Source organism: Tenrec ecaudatus, chromosome 2, assembly GCF_050624435.1.
Source record: "Tenrec ecaudatus isolate mTenEca1 chromosome 2, mTenEca1.hap1, whole genome shotgun sequence".
In the NCBI taxonomy this organism is placed as follows: Eukaryota; Metazoa; Chordata; class Mammalia; order Afrosoricida; family Tenrecidae; genus Tenrec; species Tenrec ecaudatus.
The window spans coordinates 167,911,652-167,935,995 of NC_134531.1; the positions used below are offsets into that span (position 1 = coordinate 167,911,652).

General features: G+C 45.5%; 2 protein-coding genes across 2 annotated transcripts in view; one reads left to right on the plus strand and one right to left on the minus strand.

Moving 5' to 3' along the window:
* Nucleotides 1-371: 371 nt before the first annotated feature.
* Nucleotides 372-4,225, minus strand: GARIN3 (golgi associated RAB2 interactor family member 3). Its single transcript, XM_075543175.1, has 3 exons — nucleotides 3,605-4,225; nucleotides 1,532-1,694; nucleotides 372-1,393 (listed from the first exon to the last, which is right to left on the minus strand). The coding sequence occupies exons 1-3, from the start codon at nucleotides 4,223-4,225 to the stop codon at nucleotides 372-374; spliced, it is 1,806 nt and encodes a 601-aa protein (XP_075399290.1).
* Nucleotides 4,226-22,120: 17,895 nt separating this feature from the next.
* The window catches only part of ITK (IL2 inducible T cell kinase), a 78,752-nt gene continuing 76,528 nt past the window's right edge, over nucleotides 22,121-24,344 (plus strand). Inside the window, exon 1 of the mRNA XM_075541889.1 lies at nucleotides 22,121-22,298. Coding sequence (XP_075398004.1) covers nucleotides 22,161-22,298 — 138 coding nt within the window. The 5' untranslated portion in view covers nucleotides 22,121-22,160. The remainder of the gene's footprint in view (nucleotides 22,299-24,344) is intronic.

Consider the following 24,344-nt stretch of genomic DNA (forward strand, 5'->3'; position numbering starts at 1 on the left):
GGGACGTGAGGCCTGTGTGTTTAATCTGTGGGCTGGCCTGGAGGCCCACGTTCAGGGACCCAGGGATGCTGGCGGTAGGACCTAGGCTCCACCCAGCGTGGGCTCTGCTGAGCTTGGGTGAGAGATGAGACAGCTTGGCTGGATGCCGGGTCTCCAGCTACAGCACAGCTGACGTCACAGAAGTTGCTATGAGGTCACTACCCAGCTATGGGACATAGAAGACCACGCGAGATCGCATTTGGTTTGATGTTGTGTGGCTTTGTTATTTATTTAAGCAGCAGGAACACAAGCTGAAATTGGCTCGCTCGGGACCCATCCCTAAGGCCTGTTCTCCCTCGCAGCCTCGCAGCGTCCTGCGGTGTGGTGGCTCTTTAAAGGGATTTGGATTCATAGATGATTGTCTCTGTGGTCTGTGATGTCATGGTGCTGGTGATCTCCAAGTCCTTGCCGCCCTGGACTTTCTCCATCTTGGCCTCAATGTTGTGCCTCTCCACAGACTTGGCCATGATGTCCACCCCTCTTTCGTGGGATTCCGTTAAAGCTCTTGAAGCAGGCAGAGGCTTGAAGCTCTTGAAAAAAGAGCCAATCTTGCTGGATTTCTTATTTATAGAAGTTGAGCTGGTTGCAGACCGGGTCCGCCCTGACTTTTGGGTTGTTCTAGACTCCTTTGGTGTGGGACTGCGGCTGATGTTTTTGTGAGAGGAGGGCCTGTGTCCCTTGCCCTTTGGGGCCCTGTGCCCCCTTTCTTTTTTGTACTCTTTTGTGGTGCCACGGCTGGCTAAGGACCGGTGGGAAGATGGTTTCCGAGCTGGTTTGTCCCCGCCTGTCCTCTGGTGATGGGAACTCTTCCTACTGGGATTTGGGTTTTTGTCTTTCTTTGATCTTCTTTCCCGTTTTTCCTTGTGGACTTCGGTGTGGGGCTGGGAGACCTTCTGGCTTTTGTTCTCTTCACTCACAAAGACTTCACCCTGCAAGGTTGGGGCAGGGGGTCCAGCCAAGCCTTCCGGGGCAGGCTTTTTGGTATTTGCCACTCCTGCAAATACGACGCTCATGCTGTTATCGGGGGAGTAATTCACCGTCCCTGCCGAGAGGGTGGAACTACCCGTGCTTGCTGCACCCGCCAAGGCCACGTTCAGGCCCTCGGACGACATGTTGGCAGCACCTGCAATGGCCTTGCCCGATCCACCTTCTCCTGGAGGCTTGGTGGCCACTCCTGCCAGGGCCACGTTGGTCTGCCCTGGGCCTGGAGGCTTAGTCATTGCAACACTCATAGTGCTTGCAGTGCGACCTACGGTTGTTCCCGCTAGTGCTACCCCCGTTCTGGACCCCGCCGCGGCCCCTGCCATGGTTGCCCCTGCCAAGGACCCCGCTGCGGCCCCTGCCATGGTTGCCCCTGCCATGGACCCCACTGCGGCCCCTGCCATGGCTGGCCCTGCCGTGGACCCTGCTGCTGCCCCTGCCATGGCTGGCCCTGCTGCTGGGCCTGCCGCTTTTCCTGCCAGTGCCCCTGCCAGTGCTGCTCCTTTGGCACGTGCTGGAGATTTCGTGGCTGTCGAAGCTGTGCGTGTCATTCCGGGGAAGGCTTGTTGGATGCCCTCGCCCCCAGCATAAGCAGAAGAAGTGGCTCCAGATACCTCTCGGAACTTGCGAAGCCTGCCCTCATTCCGATCCCCTTCTCCACGGAGCTCTGTAGCCTGGGCCAGGGGGAGGGAAAAAACCAGGTGAGCCGGAGAACATAGAACGTGAGACCTGAATTGCTTGCTGCTCTGTGCATCTTGGAGCTGAGCAATTCAAGGATTTCGCATTAAAAGAACTTTTGAGATCACCAATTCAGACACAGCATTAAAAGAACTTTTGGGATCACCAAGCCAAAGTTCTCATTTGATGCAAGACTTAGCCGCCCTTCCTGTCCCATCGCGTGGCCAAAGCTGATGCTGGGGAGCACTCATCCAGTTTCCCTCCTCGTACACGTGTATCTCCCACACTTGTGCTTGATCTCGCTGCAAGCTCTAGTCTTAATAGTAGGATGGCTAAGTCAAAAGATCTACAGACTTTACATTTGTGGCTCTTAACTTTTTTTAACTCAAAAACCAAATCCACTGTCATCAAGTTAATCTGACTCATCTCAACCACACAGGACAGAGTAGAACTGCCCCTGTGAGTTTCTGAGACAGTAACTCTTTATGGGAGTAGAACGCCTCACCTTTCTCTCACAGAATCACTAGTGGTTTCAAACTGCTGACCTGATGGTTAGCTACTCAATGTGTGACCACACCACCAGCAGGGTTCTTATACCTGTGCAATTACGTGTGCATGCGCATATTTTACTGATTTTCATAAAACTCAGCACGTGGCCGTCATAAGAAGACAGATTGCAGCTTGAATGAAGGAAGGCCTTCCTCGCGGTTAATGTTTCATAATAGACGAGCCTCTTAGGCTGGGAAGGAAAATGTTCAAACCGATTGGATGGTCAGGGTGCCGCCAAGGAGATTACAGACCTGGGAGTGAGACTTTGGCATGAGAGCTGCTGACACCCAGAAACCAACCTTGTGGAACACAGTGGAGAAGCACTCAGGAAGTGCCTCGTTTGACCCTAAAATGAAAACCCATTGCCACAGCTAAGTCAGTTGCACCGCATGGCAATCCCACATTTTCCAGAGTAGAACTGCTTCATAGAGTTCTCCTGGCGGCAATCTTTAGGAACTGTGGCTTGCCAAGCTTTCAATGGCACTGCTGAATGTTACCACTGCCAACCTCCCTGTTCACTCAACTAAAGCTGCACAACCATGGAGTCAATTCTGACTCATAGTGACCCTATAGGTTAGGGTAGAACTATCCCTGCGGGTGATGAGAACTCTTACAGGAGTAGAAAACCTCATCATAGACTAAATCCACCCCCGTTCCCACCCCCATGCAATTGGCTGGTGATTTTGAGTGGCTGACCTTAGGGTTAGCAACCCACCTCATGACCCACAACACCACTAGGGTGCCGCCTTAGCCTTAGGGTCAGTACCAAAAACCCTCCAAGCCCACTGCCCATTGAGTCCATTGGCATCCCACTCATCCTGACCCCATAGGACAGCGCACAACTGTCCCCGGGGATTTCTGAGATGGTACATCTTTACAGAATCAGTCAGCCTCCTCTTTCCCCAGAGGAGTGACTGCTGACTGCTCCGGATTTGAACCACTGGCCTTGCAGTTAGTAGTCCTATGCTTAACTCACTGTGCTATCAACTCTCCTTTTTAGATGTAGTATGGTGTTCAGACACAAAGCTCTCGAGTGGTGGATCAAGTTTCTAACCCGGTCCCGGCAGACACCCGAAGCTGTGGTTTGGGCTACTGTGCAGTAGTATATCTGGCCGTTACCCACCAAATGAACGAATGCCAACTTGCTCTCCTCCGTCAGAACTCCGTTTAGGGCTAGTAGTGAGGGCAGACCAGCTGCCTCATTCAGAGTCCTGTTTGGCCCTGAGCCCTTTCCCAATGCCACACATTTCTCAGTGGAACCTCAGAGAGCACCCCAGGCTTGGCAGGACCAGTGCCCAACTACTCTCTCTCCCAAGGCACCCTCTCCCTGGTTGTTGCCTTTTCTCTAAATGCTCACCGTGACACTTTTGTCATCGTCGGTCAAGATAGATGTGGCTGTTAGGTCTCCAGTTTGGATGGTTGGGGTGCTGGCGTAACTGTCTACTGGTGGTCTTAGGAGATAAATGAGCTTTTCCCAGTAGCTGAAGAGGTCTTCTCGTGCGTCCGAAGAAGGACACAGCTGCAGATAGAAAGTACGGCCAGTGGCAAGTTTCAGGCGCAGCTGCTGCTTCTCACGATCATGGATAGAGATTTTGACAAACTTTAAGGGAAGGAGCCTGGTGAGCTCCAGGCTCTTTGGGGTCTTTCGGCCTCTCACGTTGGTGGGCCGACCAAACCCAACACGCTCTTCAGAGTCCTTGGTTGGCCGGGCCAGCAGCATGACGTCAGGCAGGGGGAGGATGGGGCTGGTGGACGCGATGCCCACGGTCACCATACGGACCCGGTTGTGAACGTCAATCACCTCTCCTTTCTTGCTGATCTGGATGAAATCACTCTCAAACATCGGAGCATACTTGAAAATGTCGTACTCTCCTCCTCTGTGCAGTTGTCGTTGCAGGTCCCCCATGGAGGTATTGAACACACCCATTGAACGGTAGCTGTGGGAGGTGTAATAAGGCAACACACAGTCGTTGCTCATAGTTCTCTTCGTTCAAGACAGCTCAGCCAGCCACAAATCGTGTCCCCAGGAGAGAGAGAGAGAGCAAAAGCTACTGCCCATCTCCCTCCAGGGCTTCTGCCTGAATCTCCTTGGACCTCTGCATTTATCCCCCGCTGGCCTTTGTGACCCGTCACCATCACATACGCCTTTGTCTTACTCTCCAACCAGTCACCTCCTCTAGTCAGCCACCAGCCTCCTCCCAAACCAATGGCCACCTCCAAGAGGGGACAGGCTGAGCCTGCCAGGTGGAGGGTGTGTGTGGCCTGGATATTCCTTCCATCATTATGTTGGGATGCATACCTTATGACGCCCTCTTGCTTTTTGTCTGAGTTGTTTCTAGCTTTGTGCCTGTTGATCCAGAAACTCCTGCAGGATTACTCTTCCTGCAGAGATCCAGAAAAGCATCTTGAACATCCTGCAGAATTACTTCCTGGGAAGACACTGCTGGGAGTAAGTGATGGGCTTGTTACAGGCAGGACTGGTGCCCAGGGCAGCGTGCGTGGCTTTGCATGGCCCCACCACACAGCACGGGGCTACAGGCACGCTGGAGGAGCCGGGCAGTGAGGACCCCAAAGGCTCCTGGGGTGTATCAGAGCCAGAGTTCCATTGGCCCAGTGCTTTACAGCGTCACAGCGGTTTCCCCACCATGTTCACTGTTCATGGAGGTTCATAAAACAGTTTTAAAAAATATTTTTTAAACCTTTGAAGTGTTAAAAAGCAAAGATGTCACTTGGTGGTCTAGGATGTACCTGACACAAGCCATGGTATTTTCAATTACTACTTACGTGTAAACTGGACAAGGAATAAGGAAGCCCAAAGAATTGATGTCTGGATTCTGATGTTGATCATAAACAGTTAAAGTACCATGGACTGCCAGAAAAAATCATCAAATTTGTCTTGAAATAAAGAACAACTAGAATGCTCCTTAGAATCACATACTTAAGAAAGTGTGGCGGGGAGGGCCATATCCGCCGACAGACACACACGCTGCCACCGCCATCCCCTTTCCCTGTTCTGAGCCCAGCCTTCCTCCCAAAGCACTTTACTTCTCTGCTGGGCTTGATCATTCCTTACCGTGACCACACAGAACTCACAGATAATACTCATCAGCATGAGGGATTTACAAAAGTTCATGGGATCAGAAACTCAGACAGTGTAAGACATGACAAAATAATAATTTATAAATTATCAACAGTTCATGAGGGAAGGGGCCGGGGAGGGAGGGGAAAAATGAGGAGCGGATACCAAGGGCTCAAGTAGAAAAAAAACGTTTTGAAAATGATGATGGCAACAAATGTACAAATGTGCTCGACACAATGGATGGATGTGTGGATTGTGATAAGAGTTGTATGAGCCACCAATAAAATGATTTTTAAAATAGCATCAGAAATATTAATTGATTTTTAAAATAGCATTAGAAATATTAATAATACAGTCTCTAATCCAAAATAGCACTTTTTTCCCCTCTTTTTGGGGGCCAGTAATTAAGTCTCTCTCTCTAGTTTTAAGTACCTCGGCCTGTGGTCCTTAGCTTCTGTCTCCATGGGCCAGGAAGTCAGTTTGCTTCGGTGTCTCACAGACTGATAGTCTAGGTGCTGCTCCTCTGTCCTGTCTCCTGGTCTCCTTTCCTCAGCCTCTGGTACCTCTAGTCTCTCTAGGCCTCTACCACTTCCGACAGATATCTCAAGCGTTCAGCAGTGGAGGATCTTCTTTCAATGGTCCTGAGATTTCTCCTTATAGCCAGGAATGTGGTAACCAAAACTGACCACTCACTACCGTTAGTGTTACGCACACCCTATTTGTAAAGTCCCACCCAACCCTTCAATGGGAGTTGCAGAGGCATGGAAAGAAGAGTCAGATGAAGACATTTCACTCCCCCAGGAGAGATCAGTCCCTGGGAAAGGGCATGATGCTTGGGAGAGGGGCAGCAGGAAACAGAGTCAGACCCTCCCCGAGTGGAAGGACATAAAGGCTGCAACAACGGACTCAAATTTAGCAATGGCTCAAGGTTGGTGCAGGCCTGGTAGTGGCCCTCTCTGTTGCGAAGAGTGGCTATGAATCGTCCCCAACCCTGTAGCATCTAACAACCACAAAAGGAATTTTTAAAAATCATTTTATTGGGGGCTCATACAACTCTTATCACATCCATACATCCATCCACTGTATCAAGCACATTTGTATATTTGCTGCCCTCGTCATTCCCAAAACATTTGCCAAAAATAAATTTTTTTAAAGAAAGGAAAAAGTATCTTATGGTGAGGAAACAGGCTCAGGATAATGTGTCTCATTTGGGGTTCTACTGCTGGAGCCAAGCCCAGAAAATTAATAAATTTATATGTTAATAAAACTGCCCAAACTCATAGATAGCAACACTTCATTGACCACATCTCATTGTCTTCCTTCATTCCCTTAAGTAACTCAATAATCCGTGAGTCGGTCCATTGAAGCTTTCGCTCGAGAATACTAGTGAAACGTATGTGTTGCCTGCTTTTTGCCTTATTTACGAAGTCTGGGGTCTCTTTTTCTATCTTCCTTAATGAAGAATCTGGCAGTGGAAGTATAAGCCGTGGCCCTCTCTTCCAAGAGTCTGCAGTCTAATGGAGAACAGACACACGCGTAGGAGCAGGGACAGAAAAGAGGAGGGCAAATAACTACAAGGGGGAGTCACATTGAGCAAGAGGAGCGGAAGGTGGCTCAATTGTCCTTCTCACCGTATTTCAAATCAGCTAGCAAGGTTCCATCAAGTTGGCCACTGGTTACAAAGATTTCATTCTAGATCGGAAAACACTGCAGGTGATGTGTTGAGTGTACGTAGCCGTGCAAGGTCATAGATGGTGGAAATCTAAATATTTCTCGGGGGAAGCAGTTTTAATTCAATGGGTATTTTGAAAAGCAAGGCAAGAGGGCAGCTATTTATAGTTTTTTCAAGCACCTGGGAGGGCAAGATGAAGCAGGCAGGATGCGAGGGTGGGGAGATTTCCATACTGTACAGAGCATGTGCCTGCTGGGTAAATCCCCTGGCCTAAAGCACAATCCACAGTACTTTGATGTCGATGCTGCTAAACCCAGGGTAATGAGGTGATGCGGTGTGGGATGCGCTGCCACTAGCCATAAGCTGCTGGTCTTCAGGAAGTTGATCAGATTTCGGCCTTCCCTTCGGGCTGTCAGAAAAACCACCAATACCCAGAGGCTTCCCTCCAAGTCAGTATGCAAATTACCTTGCTCTACCTTAGATTTCCAAAAAAAAAAAATGAAGTGTTATACACAAAAGAAACCAGAGAGGCAATCCCAGTAAATTTTTGCTTCTTAGTGTTAAGAGCCACCTAACCTCACCTCTCTTCCCCACCTGGATTGCCATCCCTTTCTTAACGTTTGGGTGGGTGTGTTAGGCTTCATCCATTCCGGAGCTAGATTGTCTTGTTCCTCATGGTCAACTTCTTCCTATTTTGCTGTGCTGATAAGCCATGACATGTCTCACCTTAGCTTATATATTTAATTCTTAAAAGCCACACTGAGTTATACACAGAAATAATACAAAGTAACATGAAAGGCTAAAATTAAGATCAGAATATGTTTGGGGATAGACAGAAGCAACTGATCCAGGAACTAGGAAGAGATGATGATTTCAATTAGATAGTACATTTAACTCTGAAGAAAATACTAGAAGAAAGCAAACTGAATGTTAGCAGTGTTTATCCCAGAGGGGTGAGATTCTAATTGATTTCTACTTTTGTCTGTTTGCTTCTCTGCTTTTTTTCTACCAGAAAATGCCTATCACTTTTGTAACCAAAAATACATATTTCTAAAAATTAACATTAGCTCCCTCATCGTATGCGTTTTCACTGCCCTCTTGAAATCAAACTGGAAAGCCAGAAATTCTCTCACAATCTTAAAACTTAAAAACTTATATAAGTTAAAAATAAAACATGTCTGTAAACTTCCAGTTCTATTTGCTACAAATTTCATATTTTCTTCAAAATTTCATATTTGCTATAAATTTCCTGACATTTTCCAATGCATGTACACACATATTAACATAAACGTTTTCATATAAAAATAGAATCGTGCCTGTGTTTTTCAGTATTAACTATATACTTGTACTCTCTCTTGTAGGTTAGCACATTATAACATCCTTCCCTTACTTTTGTGGTCTCATACTGCTCAGTTGTTGAGAAAATAAAAAGCAAAACAAAACAAACCCACTGCCAGGGAGCCTATTCAGATTCACAGCGACCCTGTGAGAGAGTGGAACTTCCCCAAGGCGCTTGCAAGGTTGTAAATCTTCATGAAAGCAGATTCCCTCACACCCCTACTGGCCCTCACCCACCCCCCTCCACCCCCCACCCCACCCCAGAGCAACTGGTAGATTGAACTTCCAACCCTGCAATTAGCAGCCCAACAGTTAGCCCATTGTGTCACTAGGGAATGTCACAGATGTTGAGTAAACCTCTTATTTTGCGGCACATGTAGGCTGTTTCCATCACAAAGCTGCAGTCTACACATTCTACATGTGCTGTTGTGTGTTTGTCATATTTTTCTCTAGAATGGAAAGTGCCAGGACGAATAGATATGTGTGTGTGTGTGTGTGTGTGTGTTTACTTTTTTCAGGCAAGAGTTGTTAGGTCTCTCTCAAGGGAGAAATCCCTCGGACCGTGGCTTCTCACCAGAAAGAATTCCCTCTGAAGCCTGGATCGTGATCCCAGTGAGCTTTAGAAAAGATAGAAGCAGTTTCAGGCATTACAGTAACGGGAACACAGCCAGAAAGTCTGCGGCACAGCACACTGATCTGTCTGTCGTCCCTGGGAGAGAGCCAGAGAAAGAAACGTCTGGCTTTTCAGGGGCCCATTGGGAGGCATGGTCTATGGTACTGTTAGATCTCTCTGGAGATAGAGTTATACCTTGGTCCTTGGCTCCACGCGAGAAACAATTCACGACGAAGCCTGGTTCATGATCCAAGTGAGTTTTAGGAGAGTTAGAAGAAGTTACGCGACACCCATAGGACTCCCCCAACCATGCAGCCTGGCGGAAGCTGCTCAGCGTCATGCATACAAAGTCTGTCTGACTCTGGGCTCCTGCCTTTTCAAGGATTCCACGGGGAGGCGTGGTGGACGACCCCTAATCGACCCCATTGGCTGAATTGAATTCACCTGGCCTAGGTGGGCCAATCCAGGTTCAGGGCCCACCCATGCCTACAGCGGGGAAACCTGAACCTCTGAGCATGTGCAGTGCGCCACTCCTTTGTTTCCTGTGGCTTGGCCGCTGGGCATGCGTTAATGGACATTCCCCAGCTCTATGCTAGCCCTACCTAACAGTACTGGTCAACCCCACTGACTGAAATAAATTCACTTGGCCTAGATGGGGTCCCACCCAGTCTGCCAGCTTCCTGTCTCAAAAACCTGAGTGTGTGCCTGCCCTCTAGCCTTAAGCAGCTTCCAGCTTCCTGTAAGGGGGGAGGGTGGTTTTGGCATATCGAGGGCAACCCTTAGTGCTGCCTCTAGCCACCTCACAGAGTCTCTGTAGTTACCATAATAATCTGGCTATCACTCGTTCCATTGCTGTAGAACCAATTCTGGGTCAACATGTTGATCCACGTGTTTCAGAGAACTGCTCCAAAGGCTTTCCTTGTCTATAATCTTTAAGGAAGCAGGTCTCTGGCTTTTGTATCTTGATGTCACTGGGCAAGTCCACCTTTAGGTTACTAGTCAATTACAAACTATTTGAACTACCCAGGAACCTGTACCACCTTAAAAGCCGAACTCACTGCCATCTGGTCTTTTTCAACTCATAGCGACCCAGATCACAATTAGGTGGGACCTACAAGGAAAATAAAGGACTTCAAAGCCACATCCTAAGAGGAAAGTTGAAGAGTCTCTGGTCTGGACATCAGAAGGCCCTGGTTATTTCAGTTATGTAAGACTTAGGCATCTTCCCTTATCCAAGGGACTATTCCTTGGACCAGAAAAGAGGACTGGAACTGTAGGACTTCAGATAACAAAGCAGTGAAAATGCGTGAGGCCAGGGACTGGCCATGCTAGCCAAGCAATCGCGCTCCTTCCCCTTCTATAAGTGGTCAGCCAGCAATACCCTTCTCTTCCTTTGGGAAACCATCTCCCTCCACCTAACAGTTTCTAGCTCCTTTCAGCCTTTAGGAAACAGGGGGATGAGGACTCCAGAGTGGGGAGTCTGGGGTGTACTGTGAATTTCCTCTTTCCATTAACCTCAAGGAAAGGGTCTTTGGGTCCCCTAGAAACCAAGTGTCAAGGATTTCAAGAGACTACTCCCCTTGGCATGACTGTCATCGAACTGGGAGATATAAGACTTGGTATCTAAATCCCCCGTGAAGAAATGGACGGTGGAAGGCGGTGGGAGAACCCTTTATCCGAGGTTGATGGGGAAGGAGCGGTACATGGGGTAAGGAATGCCTGAGTGGCAGGGCACAGCTGCCTGAGCCTTCCAAGTAGACTCATGGGGTTGTTACTTGCCATCAAGTTGGTGCCGGGGCATGGAGACTCTGAGTGTCAGACTTTAACTGTGATCCATATGATTTTCAGTGGCTAATTTTTTCAAAGTAGGTGGTAAGGCCTTTCCTCTAATGTGTCTCTGAACCTTCAAACTTTTTGGTTAGTACCTGGGAATGCTAACCATTTGCACCACCTAGGAATCTTCCAAAACACAACTCACTGCCTTTGAGTCCATTCTGATTCTTCGTGACCCTTTAGAGTATTTCTGAGAACATAAATGTTTACGGGGACATGTGGCCTCATGCTCCTCCTGAGGACTGGCTAGTGGGTTTGAATCAACAACTTTGTGGTTACCAGCCCAGTGCTTTAACTCACAGTGCTACCAGTGCTTCTTTAGGGACTCTTCCCAACACCAAAGCCAAGTGCACTGCCATCAAGTCTATTTCGGTTTGTAAGACTAAGTAGGACTGCCATGTGGGTTTCCGAAGCCATCAATCTACAGGAGCAGGAAGACTTATGGAGTGGCTGGTGGATTTGAACTACTGATCTTACAGTTAGCAACCCAACATACCAACTTTGCCACCAGGGCTCCTGTTTTAGGAACTCTTAGGAAAGGATAAACAGTTTGTGGGTCATTTTCAAGGAAATCTCACTCAGAGGATAACCATGATAGACAAAGTGATACTATTCAAATTGGGAATTAGGGATGAGGGTGGACTCAGGAGCTCACACAGAGCCCATTTGAGTGGAATCATTCACATTCAGAGAGCTGCTGTCAGAGGCCTTGGCTGGAGGATCTCTGGGGGAAGAAAAATACCACAAAAACCCCCTATGAGAGAAAAAGCGGCAATTGTGCACTCACCACATCCAGAGGGCGTCACCCCAGATTATAGCTTTGTTAAATGCAGGGCCCTTTCCCCCAGAGCCCCTCTGCTCTTCAGCCTGGGCTGGAAACACAAGAGGAAGGACGGTAAGGTCAAGGAGTTAGGACCAAGTGGGGAAAGCCAACATAGTTCTAAGACTGAAGGAGGCCCATATTCAGGCTGGGGAAATTGTTAAATAGAGCAAGTGATTGGAGTTTTGACTATCATACTAAATTGAACTGGCTTGTAAAGAACATTTTTTATTATGCAACTTTGCCATATACCAAATAAGGAAAGTAGAATAAGAACCTGCATGCCCATCACCTAGCTTCAGCAATTAGCAACTCATGGACAAACTTCACTGATAGAGTTTTCCACTTCCCCACCCCCATATGGGTCAACTTGGGTCAGTCATGACCCTCAGCATTGTGTGGTTGCCCTCTGTTTTACAAACATGTTATAAATCTTAAACTCTATGTATTAAAACAGGATTCGTGTAGGTTGTGTCTTGAGGCACAACCTTTTAAGAATCTCATTTAAAAATCATTTTATTGGGACCTTGTACAACTCTTAGTACAATCCATATGAGATAGTTCATGTTTATTTTGCCAACCTGGCTGATAAATACATGTGGGATTAATTGTAGGGTGGAGGAATAAATGACTCAGTGAGCCTCGCCTTTCTAGTTGTAAGGTCTCTTGTTTTCTGATGGACAGACCAGGGTGCAGTTGCCTTAGCCAGTTCCCTGCTTCAGCTGGCAAGGCTCACTTCCTGCAAGACATCCCCAAGGACAAGCCACATGGACCTACCCTGATGCAGCCCTGGGTGCTGGAGCAGCCATGTGGAGACTCCTGCCAGTGCTGAGATGCTTACACGTTCATTGATTCAACTTTCCTCCTGCAGTCGGCATAATGGTGTGCACTTTGTGAGATGGAGGAGGACTTTGTGGATTGGTGTTGGACATATGGTCTAATGTTGGGTTTGTGTGCCTGGGCAGCAATGGGTTGGGATGTTTTCTTGATGTGTGCTTACCCTTTATATAAAACTCTCGTATACATAAGAGTTTCTGTGGATTTGTTTCTCTAATGTACCCAGACTTACACACCATACATACATCCATTGTGTCAAGCACCTTTGTACATTTGTTGCCCTCATCATTCTCAAAGAATCTCATTTTTATTAAAGTCATTCCCTGATTCAGGTGACACTCTGACTAGAGTCACACTCTTCCTTACAAGTGACCAGAGGGGAGGGATGTGACTACCAGCAGTAAGGAAGAGTTGGGAGTGCTGCAAATCCTTTGGACCCAGCGTCCCTGCTCTGAGAACTTCTTCGACCAAGAGGAAGACGGATGTCAAGACACATGGGGTCTCCAAGGAATGCTGAAAGAAGATAATACCTTGAATTTCACTATCTTGCCTACTAAGCAGGAGCCCGGGTTGAGTACTGGTTCTACTTGGGCTGTTAACCACAAAGTCAGGAGTTCAAAAGCAGCAGCTGCTCCACAGAAGAAAGACGGGGCTTTCTATGCCTGTAAGGAGTGAAAGTCTCAGAGACTCTCAAGAACAGTCCTCCACTGTCCTATGGGGTCACTGTGAGTCAGCATCAACTCGTGGCCAGTGAGTGAGCTTCCTGAATGGTGAGAGAATAAACTGTTACAGCACCTGTAAGTAACTAAGACATTTCCCCTCCACTGGATGATAGATAATAAGGCAAATCTCAAACATTTCATTACCTTAGTAAATGCTTCAGTATGTTTCTGTGCAACATAAGGACCAATTTTTTTGCATGATAATGCCACTCTCACACCTTAACCCCAATTGCCTCATTAATTGTCTGAATCTGGATCTCAAAATATCCTCACATGTTGGACACATCTCTTCAAGTCTTTTTTAGTTTGCAGGTCCTTCCTCCCACTTATTTGCCTCAGACACTGAGCCATTGTCCTAGAGTTCCACATATTTTAGATTTGGCCAATTGCAATTCACTGTGTGATTGATCACATTCCTGGTGTCGTGTAGTTCCTGAAATGTAGGATCTCAATTTAGAGGTTTGATTAGATTCACGTTTGAGTTTTGTTTTTCTTTTTTCAAAACTACTGTGTCGTGGTTTTGTGTACTTCCGATTGCATCACACTGGGAGGCACATCCTGTGTGGTTGTCTCTCTTTTTGTGATGTTCAGATTGATCACTGTGTTCCAATGTTGTCAGCCTAATATATAAATTATTTAATTTCCCTTTGGCTTATCACTTAATGATTGATGATGAGTATATAGATCCATTATTTCATCTAGATTTAAAAATGGGGACATTTAATTCCATTGCCACTTCTTCACTGATTACTTGGAATTCTCTGAGGAAGAACTTTCCCTCATTAAATTGTTTGACTGATGAACTGAGGTATAGTTTTTTTCTGATAAATCAGGAAATATATTGGTATAGATTGACTTGTGCCTCTCTCCCAAAATACCTTTTAAGTCTTAATCTTAGTATTTATGGATGTGACCTTGTCTGAAGACATAGGATCTGTCATTCCTAGAGACCATTAGCAGGTAAACCTGGCTGGGTTCTAGCCCTAATCCCTCCTGAGTGGAGAACAGGCAGAGACAGACACATTGCGGTCAAAGAGAAGCTGAGAGGAACATCACTGTCACTGAGTCCTATAGGACAGAATAGAATTGCACCTTTGGCTCTCTGAGACTTTTACATCTTCACAGAAGTAGACAGACCTCCCTGCTGAGAGGCAGGTGATGCGAGGCAGTGACCTCTAAATTCAATGCACAGCTCACCATGCCACCAGTGCTCCCTGAAGCGGGTCTCTTTGGACTATAAGGACAAAGCACTGGCGGGAGCCACTAGAAACTAGGAGAGGGGCATGGAACTGTTCCTCACCCTGAGTCCTTAGAAGGACTCTGCACTGCCAGTGTCCTGTTTGGGATTCCAGCCTCCAAAACTGGGAGACAGTGCATTTCTGCTTTTTAAAGCCATTCACTGTATGATTGTTTTGCCTAGGGACTAAGGCATATGTTTGCTCTCTTCCTTTATTTTCTAGATTTCAGGATAACAAGTTAGTCCCCTAGCGCCCTCTGAAGAAGATCAATGGGTTGGGATCTGTGGTAGTTACATAATCTGGTATCAATTTGGGGATTAAGATTATAGGATATAGTCAATGAGGTCTCTGTGTGGGCATGGCCTTTTCCTGAGGATTCTGGGAACTCATGTATTCCTCCTTGGAGGTGGGTGACACATTCTTTCTCTGTTCACTCCCTGGGAGACACTAAAGCTGACAAGACACATGGAACTACATTAGAGCCCTGGGAGCTGAAGAAGCCATATGGAGACCCCTGCAAGCACTGAGATTCTTACATCACCACTGGGTCCACAAGACTTCCCACCCACCAGCCTGAGCTCTTCCTGAATTCAGCATCATTGCATGTGTTTAATGAGTCTGAAGAGGATTTTATAGATTGGTATCAGACATATGGGCTAATATCTGACTTATGGACTTGATCTGGACTGGGCTTGTATGTTTTCTCAATGTTCGATTGCTCTGGTCTATAAAGCTCTTTCTTATACACATGTGAGTCCCTATGAATTTGTTTTTCTAGTCCACCCAGGCTAACACAGGATCTTTTCCATATATTTTATGAACTCATGATTTAACATTTTTATTTAATAAGAAATTTAAAATAATATTTAAATATAAATATTTTGTTAAATAAAAAGTTTATATTTATGAAATTTATTTTATTTAATAAATTTCATAAAGTTACTAACCTTTGATACCCAAATTGCCTCATCTTTGCCTTAGAACTTAACTCCTGTAACTGTACTTTTTAAATAAAAGAAAACAACCATATTAGACTTGCTTAAGGATATATCCTAACTGAGGAAAGGAAAATAACTAGCTCTCATCTTTGTAACTCCCACTGAATGACTGGGTGAGATCGTGCAAATAACGTCCAGAGAATGCTAAGTTGGGGATCAGTCAGGTTTGCCATTCCTTGTTGGTATAAAGGGAGCCATCTCAGAAGCAGGAACAGAGAGAATCCCACAACCAGCAGAAAGCAGAGCCACAATGAGATGTGTTGGACACTGTGTGAAGACGTGCTGGTGGCGGCCAAGGTGCTCAAGGATGCAGCACAGAGATCATGAGACAGAGCGGCAGGCTTTCCAGCCCACCGAAAAGGGAAGTTGAGTGCCTTTCAGGAAGGAGGCTGGGTGAAGAGTGGCTTGACCTTTGGACATTTATTAGCATTAAAGGAACTTTGTAACCCTTCTCTGAGCAGGGAGGAGGCCAAGGGGCCGAGAGGCTGGGGACCAGAGAGGAACGTGCCTGCTGGCATAGCTAAGAAAAGACTGTGACAAAATGACAATCCTTTTGGAGTACTAGCAGTATAATGACTACATCCTGGGCTGCTAACTTCAAGGTCAGCAGTTGGAAACCATCAGGGGCTCACCAGGAGAAAGATGGGGCTTTCTACACTGTAAACAGCTACAGTCTTGGAAACCCACAAGCGCAGTTATTCCCTGTCCTATTGGCCATTATGGGTCAGAACTGTCTCAATGACAGTGAGCTTGGTTTGGTTTTGATGGGTTTTGATCCTGACTTCTAACCTATTAGCTTCCCTGATAAATCCCATAATCATGACTATTGTCTTTGGGTTTTGTGTGACCGTGGCAGCAGATTACCAGTGGAGAAATAGAGAGCCATGGGGGAACAGTTGCTATCAGAATAGGATAAATAAGAATGGAGGTTGGAGACATGTCTTACCTCTGCCCCAGGGGAATCATCCTGGGGTAGATGTGGCATTCGATTCTCCTTCCCCTTTGTGTAGCTGCAGGAGGTCAGATATGATCCTCATGCCATTTCCCCACCTCATGATGCAGTAAGGAGTGCTGGTGTCATAGTGGGTTATATGATGGGTGATCAACTCCAAAGTCCGCAGTTCAAATCCACCAGTTGCCCCATGGGAGAAAGATGAGACTCTTTCCCCATGTGTTAGTCTGGGTACTTTAGAGAAACAAGTCCACAGAAACTCATGTATAAGAGAGAGAGTTTTATATAAAGATTAAGTGTGCATCAAGAAAATATCTCAACCCAGTGCTGCCCAAGCCCACAGTCAAACTTTGACCCATATGTCCAACACCAATCCACAAAGTCCTTCTCCATCTCACAAAACACACACAATGATGCTGACTGAAGGAGGAAAGCCAAGTCAGTGAATGTGAAAACATCTCAGCGCTGGCAGGGGTCTCCACATGGCAGCTCCAGCACCCAGGGCGGCATCCGGGTAGGTTCATGCAGCTTCTCCTTGGGGATGTCTTGCAGGAAGTGAGCCTTGCAAGCTGAAGCAGGGAACTGCTAAGGCAGCTGCACCTTGGTCCGACCATCAGAAAGTAAGAGACCTGAGAACTAGAAAGGTGAGGCTCACTGAGCCATTTATTTCTCCACCCTTCAATTAACCCCACGTGTGTATTGGCCAGGTTGGCACAATAAACCGCACCCTGTAAAGATTTAGTCTCAGAAACCCATAGGAGCAGTTCCACTCTGTCTCATGGGGTCACCATGATTCAGAATAAATTTGATGGTAGTGGCTTTGGTTGGTGGTGGGGAGTTCACACAATGATGGAGTCCTAGAGGCACGGTGGTTAAGCACTTGGCTGCTAAGTGAGAGGCCAGAGGTTCAAATTCCCCTGCCAGTTCCATGGGGGAAAAAATGTGGCAATGTTTCCATAAAGGTTACATCTTGGAAACCCTATGAGGCAGTTATACTGTGTCCTATAGGATCACTATAGTTGGAATCAACTTGACATACACTAACAAATCAGTTACATTTTTAAGGAAAATCCAAAAGTATGACGATTGGGTTTCCAGTTCATATAGGCAAGGGTTCATCCAATCACAACATGTTTAAACATGGCTCTATGATCAGTGGATGGCTGCAGACAGGTTCTATCAGTAATACACTTGTCTCCGTCTTGTTAGGTTATCTTTAAATCAAAGGTACATTTTGTGTAAGGAAATAAAATGATTTTGATGTCAGGGCTAATATCAACTCTGATGGGGTACCACAGGCTAGCCCCAAGTCTATTTTTGGTATTCCCTGGGGACTTCCTTGCTCTGTTCCCCTTGCTGTTCTGTTGCACGCCCTTAGTGTTTTTCCTTGGTGTGGTGAGGTCAGATCGGGTGCAATTCTCACACTGTGTCTCTAGTGTTGTCCCCTGTAGTGCTATGGGTCAGTGAGAGATGTCATGTCTCATAGTGGGCCTGGTCCTATGGTCCTCTCTGTGCTTTGGCTGCTCTGAGAATGAATATCATCCTCAGGGCTTGGTGGGCCAGGACATGGGAGATGGGAAGGTGGGGGAAAGGAAGTTTGTGTTAACAAACCCAGGGACAAGGGAACAACAACTGATCCAAAATCAATGGCAAGCAGGGTGTAAGAGGACTGGTAGGGCTTGATCAAAGAGACTACTGAATGTAATCGAAAGAAACTACTGAAACCCGAATGAAGGCTAAATATGATAGTGGGACAAGAGGAAAATAAAAGGAAATAGAGGAAAGAACTAGGAGGCAAAGGGCATTTATAGAAGTCTAAATACAGGCATGCACATATGTAAATATATTTATATATGCAGATGGGGAAATAGATATATGTACATATATTTATAGGTTTAGTATTAAAGTAGCAGATGGACATTGGGCCTCTATTCAAGTACTCTCTCAATCCAAGAACACTTTGTTCTATTAAACTGGCATTCTATGATGCTCACCTTCCCGACACGATCACTGAAGACAAATGGGTACATAAGCAAATATGATGAAGAAAACTGATGGTGCCCGGCTATCAAAAGATATAACATCTGGGGTCTTAAAGGTTTCAGTATAAACAAGCGGCCATCTATCTGAGAAGCAACAAGGCCCACATGGAAGAAGCATACCAGCCTATGTGATCACAAGATGTTGATAAGATCGGGTATCAGACATCAAAAAACAAAAAGTATATTATTGTGAATGAGGGCCAGTGCAGAGTGGAGGCCCAAAGCCCATCTGTAGGCAACTGGACATCCCCTTACAGAAGGGTCGCTTGGAGGAGATGAGCCAGTCAGGGTGTAGTATAGCAACAATGAAACATACAACTTTCCTCTAGTTCTTTAATGCTTCCTCCCTACCCCTACCCCCACTCTCATGATCCCAGTTCTACTTTACAAATCTGGCTAGACCAGAGTATGTACACTGGTACAGGTAAGAGCTGGAAACACAGATAGTTCAGAACAGATAAAACCGTCAGGACCAATAATGAGAGCAGCGATACCGGGAGGGAAGGAGATGGTGGGGGAGAAACGGGGAACTGATCACAACAATCTACATAGAATCCCCTCCCTGGGGGACAGACAGCAGAAAAGTGAGTGAAGGGAGACATCTGACCGTGTAAGAAATGAAAAAATAATAATTTATAAATTTTCAAGGGTTCATGAGGGAGGGAAGGAGGGTAGGGAAGGGAGGGGGGAAATGAGGAGCTGGTACCAAGGGCTGAAGTAGAAAGAAAATGTTTTGAGAATGATGAGGGCAGAAATATACAAATGTGCTTGACACGATAGATGGATGTATAGATTATGATAAGAGTTGTATGAACACTCAATAAAATGATTTTTTTTCAACGTAAAAAAAGTTTTGAACTGCCAACCTTGCCATTCGTAGTCCAACATGTAACTTACTGGACCACTAAGGATACTTACACCATTCTAGAGGATTTACTTATTTTCTGTTCCTTTTTATTATTCCTTCACTGCCATGGTGTCAATTCTAACTCATAGCAGTCTTATAAGACAAGGTGCAGCCTCCCTTGTCGATTTCTGAGATGGCATCTTCTAATGGGAACAGAAAGCTTTGTCTTTCTCTCCTGGAGCCTCTGGTGGTTTCAAACTGCTCACCTTACAGTTAGCAGCTCAACGTACAACCCACCACATCACCAGGGCTCCTAATTTTAGGGATCAAAAAGGGAATTACTAGAAGACCCAGAGGCATAGAGGTCCAATTATGTGGCAGCTGACCATATTTACTGTGAAATTTTTGGTACTGTCACTTAATTGTTGAACACAGGTTGGTGAGTACTCATTTGATGATTTTTCTACTCTTTTTCATGAGCCAGGAAGGGTTTGTCATGATGCTGTGGGCACCCTAGTGAGCCAAAGTAGATGTCGTTCTTATCACCATGCAGGTTCTCGACTAGGATGATGTGGACATCATCCTCCAAAATGTTTAATCACAAGTCCTCCTAGAAAGAGAAAGTTATAAAGTGCCGTGTGTACCTGAGGGGTTTGACTGAGGGAAGTTGTCCTGAAGAAGTCAGTGGTGTGGAGACTGACACCAGCAGCAGAATGCAGAGTTCACCATGCAAAGAAGGGGCAAGAAATTGTTTTCAGGCAGAATGAATGCTGCATGCTACATGGCAGGAAGAGCCATCACAAGAGCCAGACAGAGGACCGACAGGAGAGCCAGTGAAAGGAGGGAGGGAAAAAGGCTGGCAAGGAAGCCAGAGAGGAGTCCTGTGGAGCATTGGGTGTGGGGCACTGTTAGTCTCTTTTCCCGATGTTTGAGGTCCTTGAGTAATTTCCCAGAGTTTCCCAAGTTAGGTGGTGGAGTTAGGAATTAACTCTGGTAGGAAAATTGCTGTCTGCTGTGGCCCAGGTAGGGTTCCCCATGAGTAAGATCATCTGACTGCCCCGAGTCCATTCTGCTTCATAGCGATTCCATACAGGGTTCTGAGGCTCTAAATCTTTTCCAGAGCAGTTAGTCTCAACTTTTTCCAGCACCACAGCTGGTGGACTTGAACCACCAGCCTTGTGGTTAGCAGTCCAAAGCTTACTGGACAGCAAGGGTCCCCAGACACAAAAGACTTCAAAAAGTTTGTGGAAGAATGGAAATAAAAGATAAGAGAAGTATGTCACAAACTTTTAAAAACCCCATTGTATATCCTGGTCCTGATTTCCAGAACCTGAGAATATGTTAGTTTACATGACAAAAAAAGAACTGAAGTAGAACATGGAATTAAGGTTGTTGCTAATCAGCTATCCTTAAAATAAAGGGATTGCCCTGAATTATCAAGATGGTCTCAATGTGATTACAAAGATCCTTCGATATGGAAGGAGCCAGATGAAAAGTTAGAATGATATCAGGTAAGCTCTCAACCTGCTACTGTTAACTTTGACGATGGTAGATAGGATCCTGAACCAAGGAAAGTAGGTATTTACAATAACAACATGGAGGTCACATCGGGCCTCCTTTGGCTAAACAAGGGGAAGGAGAATCCATGTACACACCAGCCCAAGGCTTACAGGCAGACATCAGACACACCTCCATGCCTTTCTCTACCTTATTCTGACACCAACCATTCCTTCCACTGTATGCTACCTCTCTACTGAGCTCTATAATCGGTCGCAGTGGTCACCCAGAACTCACAGACAACACTACTCATAATTATAGGGACATATAAGGGAAGCCTAATAGGTTACCACAAATCAGGATGAATAACATTAAGAATGTAGTCTTTAGTTCACTGCAGCATCTCTTCTTAGCCAACCACAGAGAGGCTTGTCACGCTCTGGTCCTCAGCCTCTTGCCTATATGGCTCGTTGGCCTCTGCCTGGTTCTGTAGGCCTGTAAACCCAACCCCTACACTGCCTCATAGGCTCACGGGCTCTGCGCCCAGCAGTGCCGCTTCTCTGCTCTGATGCATGGCATGGCCTCGGCTGCCTCTGCCACTCTGGCAGGGACCTCTGACATGCTCTGCTGGCGGCTCGCCTTGCTTGATAGTCCTGGAAAGTCTCTCCTGTTTCTTAGGTGCCTCATTCTTATCTGTACTAATCCCTCTATCAGTGTTTCACCCACCCTATTTGCATGACATCCCCCAATCACTGCGTGGGAGTTACAAAAATATGGGAAGAAAGCCATTCCGAGCAACTTCACTTCATTGACAGTGAGCTTGTGGAAGCTGGAACGAGTCAGGAGACTCTCTCCTAGAGCCTGTAGGGAGGACTGAAGCCCTGCTGACACCGCGAGTTTATCTCGAAGAGGTCCAGTTAGACTTCTGAACTACAGGACTGTATGATAATCATTTGTTATTTTAAGTTGCTACATTTGCAGTTATTTGTTACAGCAGCAATAGGAAACTAATACAGGAACTAAGCCTAATTGGCTCCAGAGTTCCGATTTCTGGCCCTTGTGCTAGGCCTCGCAGTTGGATGTTCTAAATCAGGAACCGTAAAGATTCAATCCTAGTCCTTAATATCATTTTGAGTGGAAGCTTCTTCAAATATCATTTCCAAGGCATATAGTCAAGGGTGTTAGAGAGTTTTACATATGCCTCTTTTGTGAATTTTTGAGAGGATGTGGTTATAGCCTTTGACATCAGAGGGGAAGCTCTGTAATGCTGACTGAACCTTGATTGAAAGATAATGTTGGAGGCAAGTTGCCTTTGAAAAACTCTAAAGATCAACCGCCTCTCCAGCGTGTCCCTTGCCCAAAGTTCTTTCCTTTGGCCAAGTTAAGGGTGATGCCGAAGGAGCATCGCTCTTCAAGAACTGGATCATGAACAACTGTATCCTCCTGGAAGAACAGCTCATCAAGAAATCCCAGCAGAAGAGAAGAACATCCCCCTCCAACTTTAAAGTCCGCTTCTTTGTTTTAACCAAAACCAGCCTGGCCTACTTTGAGGACCGTCACGGGGTATGTGAGCGCTTGGTTTTGTCTTTCTTTGAGTAGTACTGGGTCTGGGGTGACTTATGAAGGTGTACATGGAATACACGGAAAACAGAGAACACTGACATGCTGGTTATAACACGGTAAAGAAGCGCAACTAGGAGGGCATGTGGAGGGCATGTGGTTGTACTAAGTGATTTCGGTTCTAAAAACCATAGAACTATACATTTAATAGTCATCACCTGTATTTCCTGAAAGGATAAGTTTAACTTTGAAAGTATAATGTTATATGTAGCAGATGTTTTAATTGGCTAGGACTTGAACTTCATTAGAAATATACTATCTGTGATGGGACTTAGATGAAAAGAACATTAGCATCTGGTGGGACCTGAGAAATTATGTGGCCCATATTCTTTATTTTACAGTAGAGAAAACTGGTACCTGGATGGGCCTATCATGGGCCCAGAGGTTCAGAGTCTTTGAGTGATCAATTTGCCCACAATTTCATAGCCTGTTAGGTGGTGGAGCCAGCCAAATTTCAAATTCTAGTAGATAGAATTGGCATTTTCATTCATTCAACTCATTTCTCTAACATCTGTCATCATTTACCTGACCTCTTGGAATAATGTCCCCTGAGCATTTAATTCCCTAAAGTGTTGCCCAGCATTTTCAAAGGACAGTGGTAAACCCCTGAAAAGACTCTTGGAAAACTTCTCCAAAAATTAGTATTATTAAGCACAAAGTGAGGTATTAGCAAACCTGTGGTTCTGCTCTATAAGACAACCATTGCTTAGCTAAGTCAATTTTTTTCTGTACTTAAAGATACTCCCATATTCCAAAACATCAGGTGAAATAATACTGATTTTGGGGGTGAGGGGGTGAGGGTGATGAGTCTTGCTTGTCTCCTATCACAAAAGCAGACTCTCACTGATAACAATCAACTAGTCCACTGAAAAACACGTGGTAACTACTGATTATGTTTAAGTCTCTTTTGATATCTGTTCTATAAATATTTGTGGACTAATAGAGAGCCAGTAGCCACGTTTTGAATCTGTAAGCAACACAGAGCAAACCCACTGCCGTCAAGTCAATTCAAGCTCACAGTGACATGATAAGACTGAGTAGAATTGTCCCGTGGGGTTTTCAAGGCTGTAAATCTTTATAAAAGCAGGCGGCAACATAACATTTTTCTTACCTGGAGTGGCTGAGGGGTTCAAACTAATGACCTTTTGGTTAGCTGCTGACCACGTTAGCTGTCGCACCATGTGAGCCCTTTACCACTGAATCCTTTCGCTATGGCTCAGTTACAGAGTGTGGCATCAGTCAATTGCTTTCTTACTGGGAACAGAACATATAAAGTTCTTGTTCCATACTGAGAGTCGTTACTTGCCTTTAACTAGTCTTTCTGAACATCTGTTTTATGGTTTTTACCCGTTCCCTTCCACTCCGCACCTTGCCTCCACGTAGCATCTTCTGATTTAGCTGATCTGAAACTGCTCATAATTCTTGAGCAGTGCGGCTGCCTGCGAAGTGTTCTGTTGGACACTCAGTAGAGTGTCATTTCTAAATGACTACATCCCAATGGTCTGAATTCAGAATACTTTGGGCTATAATTTTACTTTAGACAATGTTGTGAAATCATTCTGCTTCATTGGAGCATTATGAAAAAATTCTGATATTATTCATGCTTCACTTGGGCTGGCTCTGGCCAAAAAGAGCTAGTGTTTCCATGCCGGATACAGAAAATAGATGTAACATATTTAACAACTCAAGGTTTTTTATGCATAGTGCCCACATAACTATTTTTAAAGTATTTCTTTAAATATTATAGAAATGTATTATATAGAAATTTATCCAAAGTTGCTGATGCAATTGAAATTAGAGTTATTACTGTAAGAATCCTACTCATCTCCTGTTGCTTAGGATCCCTGATTTGTGAATATAATTGTATTTTATATCATCATAAAGAAAAATAGCATTTTATTTGAGGAGAACATTTTTATTTGTTAGTTAAAACCTGTGTTCTTATCTGTAAAATGAGTAATAATACTCATTTACCTTACAAAAGTCAAA